This window comes from Puccinia triticina, chromosome 10A (genome assembly GCF_026914185.1).
Source record: "Puccinia triticina chromosome 10A, complete sequence".
In the NCBI taxonomy this organism is placed as follows: Eukaryota; Fungi; Basidiomycota; class Pucciniomycetes; order Pucciniales; family Pucciniaceae; genus Puccinia; species Puccinia triticina.
In genome coordinates, this window is record NC_070567.1 from 1,478,199 (window position 1) to 1,482,109 (window position 3,911).

The 3,911-nt window shown below is 44.7% G+C and overlaps 2 protein-coding genes across 2 annotated transcripts; both read right to left on the reverse strand.

Annotated features, from left to right (window-relative positions):
- On the reverse strand, positions 1-759 carry PtA15_10A172 (uncharacterized protein; the record flags this gene model as incomplete). Its single annotated transcript, XM_053160322.1, has 4 exons — positions 1-111; positions 199-385; positions 549-613; positions 703-759. 4 exons carry the CDS (start codon positions 757-759, stop codon positions 1-3), a joined length of 420 nt encoding a protein of 139 aa, XP_053024308.1.
- Positions 760-1,778: 1,019 nt separating this feature from the next.
- On the reverse strand, positions 1,779-2,958 carry PtA15_10A173 (uncharacterized protein; the record flags this gene model as incomplete). The annotated part of the gene is made up of 8 exons (XM_053160323.1): positions 1,779-1,834; positions 1,901-1,930; positions 2,004-2,088; positions 2,175-2,278; positions 2,359-2,413; positions 2,486-2,597; positions 2,672-2,762; positions 2,832-2,958. The coding sequence occupies 8 exons, from the start codon at positions 2,956-2,958 to the stop codon at positions 1,779-1,781; spliced, it is 660 nt and encodes a 219-aa protein (XP_053024309.1).
- Positions 2,959-3,911: the final 953 nt, after the last annotated feature.

Here is a 3,911-nt window from a genome sequence, read left to right on the forward strand (position 1 = left end):
TTAACTCGATACTCTTTCCGACACTCGAGGTTCCCAACTTTGAACCTTAGGAAGAGTGGTAGGATAAGTTTTGAAGGCACCCCTGGTTCCTGTGATATTCTCGACGTGCGGCTAGATGAAAACAGAAGATTAGGTTAGGAGATGTTCAAATTCGATACGATAAAAGAGGAGCGTAGAGAATAAGCGAGATGTGATTACCGTTTGCCAAGATTGTCGAGATTGGATGATGATTGGATCCAAATGAGGAGGATCTTTACGGATATGCTGGAGCCAAGAGTGCCATTCTGGAGGGACCTGACTCGCATTATAATCATGAACTTTGTAATCTACCCATCGATTTCTAAACATCGATTCGCTAGGGTCTTCAAAATATTTGTTACCATGTCTGCATTCGCCGTCCCAGGAAGCCAGATTCAGAGATGACGTTAGATTTTGTCAGTCAATCATCAAACATCGATTCGGACAGGATTTCAGACTGCTTAGCCACATGCGTGAAACTGTTCGGATGGGTCTATGTATGCGAGAAGGAAAAGAAAAAGAAACCCAACTCGTCTATGCCTCTAAGAGTTCCAGGTTTAGGGTCGCCGATGTACCACAACTGCCTGATGTATTCCTAGATGATTAGAGAAAGACCGAGTCAGGAAAGCACGTCGATCATTTCGATGAGATTGATTAGTACATACTATTCAATCGAGCACTCACCCTGGGACCGAGAGTCAAGAAGTTTTTGATCGTTCGAGCGAGACTGGGTGTAGCCATCTTTAACAATCGGTCTATCGAGTGCGGTCAGTTGCCGTTGGAGTCTCGGGGCAGGCCGATGACTGGCTCGGGCGAGATCACCAGTTGAAGTATCGCCACCGCGCGCGCGGGCTGGCGCGGAAGCTCGGAACACATGGCGTCTCCCCGGGTACGGATCAGGCAAGTAGCAGAAAATCCATGCTTCATAAATACATAATCCCTTTCCGAAGAAATTGGTGTAGATGCTCCTTTCCATGGATAATTATCTTGGCACCCTTTGCCTCATGATTCTAGGAAGTTCATGAATCATGAGCACCTTATATTGCCATTGGTTCAATCTGACCTGAGATGGTCCAATGATTTTGCAACACTGATTGCCCATCTATACTTATGGTGTTCAAAGTTGGTTTGCATAATTTTATGCATGCATAAATCATAAAATCATAAAATCTTTTTTGCAGGGGATATGACTGTCTGATTATGTAATACAAAATTTCCTCACCAAAATATTTTTATGATTTTATGATTTATGCATGCATAAAATTATGCAAACCAACTTTGAACACCATAACTGCAACAAGACCATCAATAGATCAAGTCAAGATAAGAACAATAGCACTGTTCACGTAAGAAATCTATGACCATGTGAGAGATATACATCAGCATACTTTCCCAGCCAAATTGGCTGGCACAATGGGATAAACTTTATTTCAATCTTGCTGATGTTTAGCTTGCGTGAACAGTGCTAATCTGAGAAACGAAGGAAAGGTATCCATAATACACACAGCCCGCTGCTCCAAAGTGATTCACGCTGTGCGGTCTCTCTTCTATCATTCTACCGATGGCGATCTTACTCGTCTGAGAAAATTAAACAATAAAATCACGATGTATCCACACAGATCATCAAATTGATACAATGCCTTAATGCAGATTGTGATCTCGAGTTTAATTTTAGTAAATGTACAACGGACTCGAGAAGCAACCGAAGAGTGTGGTGGCCAGAGGACTGCGACAATTAACACACCTCCACCATTCAAGCTCTAGATCAGAGCCAACCCGACGGTAGATACAGCTGTCAAACCAAGGACGGTGTACCCTTTGTAGAAAACGCACTTCAGCTGTTGAATCGAGGACTGGATAAATAATGAGAGCGGCATCTTACCTGCGGTGTAGCTTGTTTTGAGGTCAAGGACTAAATGAACACGATCTGAAGTGAGTTAATCGAGCAGCCAACAAGAATAAACCCTATGAGTGAAATGCCTCACGGTATCCCATGTCCCAAGCTAGATGTCTGACTCCGTTAAATGTGTGATAGGTGAATGGTAAAGCAACGATAGCTTTTCCGGCGACCTATAATAAGCAAGTCGACGAGGTGCGAAGGTAGATCAGTAAGCCAGATGAGTAAAAGTTGCGAAGCTATTAGTATGTAGTTTTACCTTGGCCCATTCGGGACTGGAGGCCACAACTTGTACAACGGTATCTGAATCTAATGGGATACTACCAGACAAGGCCATGTAACCCAACGCATACGCGTAAAAACCTGTCCAGGAAGCAAGCTTCAATCTTAACCTTATTGCTTAACTCTCGTAGAGTTTTTTGTCGGGGGGAAACAGCACTCACCGCCTGATAGGGCGCAACCGGTAACTCGGTTTGCAATACTAGAATACCAAGTCAACTTGATAATGAAGTGAAGGAAAATGAAGGTTAGTTCGAAAGCCCATCCACTTAACTAAGAAATCGCGCTCACCTGGGGTTGGTAGATGGTGAAATGAGGAGATGAGGGACGAAGCTTTCGCTGCTCATTCAACAACTTGAGTGCATCGTCTTCGGAGCATTTGAGTGTCTTGGAGCTGTTAAACCTGAAAAACGGGAGACAAGTCAATCAAAAACATAAAAAGTTACGATAGAAGTAAGAATAAAGGGCTGGATATACCTTCGTTGATGAAGGCCCGATAAGCTCGCCAAGACCGGTGACTTGAGGCAGGTGGTGTGTACGCCGAGTCGGCTGGCGGGCTTGAGCGAGGCTGGCAGACGGAGAAGGTGAGCGGATGAGATTTAAATCAACGACTTCGGCAAGACGTGTGTGGACTTACTAGCAAGCAAGGCTTGTTTGAGGGTTGTGGTGCTCATTGCGGGTTTGTTGGTGGTGGTCAAGAGTCGAGGTGGATGTGATCGGCTGTTGAGTCTTGAGTATTGACCAATGGCAGGCCGTATGATCATCACCACCCGGTGCCGGTGGGTCTCGGAGCCCTCCGACGGGGGTAAACCACCCCGAGGGCTTCCCCGTTTGCGTAAGTCCTGCGTTCAGGATGGCCAGGAATATGAGGTTACAAACACAACAATGGAGGACTTCCCATCAATCTGAAGGCCCCTGCAGAACCAGAACTGCAGCCAGAAAACCATAATTATTTCAGGGAAATGGGGCTGCAGATCTGGTTCTGCACCCCCCTGCATCTCTCATGTTACTGTCCTCAAAGCTGAAGACTGAGAAGCTGTGCTTAGCACCGGGTCATACTGAGGTAGTTAGTAAGAGAACATGGAATGAACCTGGAAAAACTGGGGTAAAAGTCAAAAAGTTGGATGAACTTGGTTAAAGCTCAGACTCTGAACCTGGTTCTTGCGTGTCAACTGACAGCAGTTTATTAATTATTTTTTTTGAGCAGTTTATTAAGTTTTTTTTTTTTTGCATAGTGCAGGTGCAAAGTTCCATCACTAAGGAACTTCATCAGTTTCAATAAAACTGTAGGTTTGATAAAATGAGATGAAGGACACTTGTAAAGAGTGGGAGAGTCTGTAAGGCAAGGGCATGTGATGGAGGAAATATTAATGGTCTCAAGGCTGGGGGACAAGTTCTGGAACAAAACTAATGGACATTAATTTCAGTGATGAGTTTAGTCCCAGATTTCTCCTATATACAAGGATGGATACTAGAGGGAAGAGAGGGATAGAGGGAAAAGATATTTTACCTAGCTCAGTGATTTATGAGGTCAGTGCCATATCTTTAGGCCCGGTTTGGCTGGGCCCAGCGTCATATGTGGGAATAAGCTGCTGCGTAATAATCCCAAGCAAGGTTTATGAACCTTATTGAGATTATTACCAGGCTTAAATTATTTTACATGGCTGTTTGGGACGGCCACTGTCATGAGCGTAGAGATGGCCCCGTGGGACCCGGG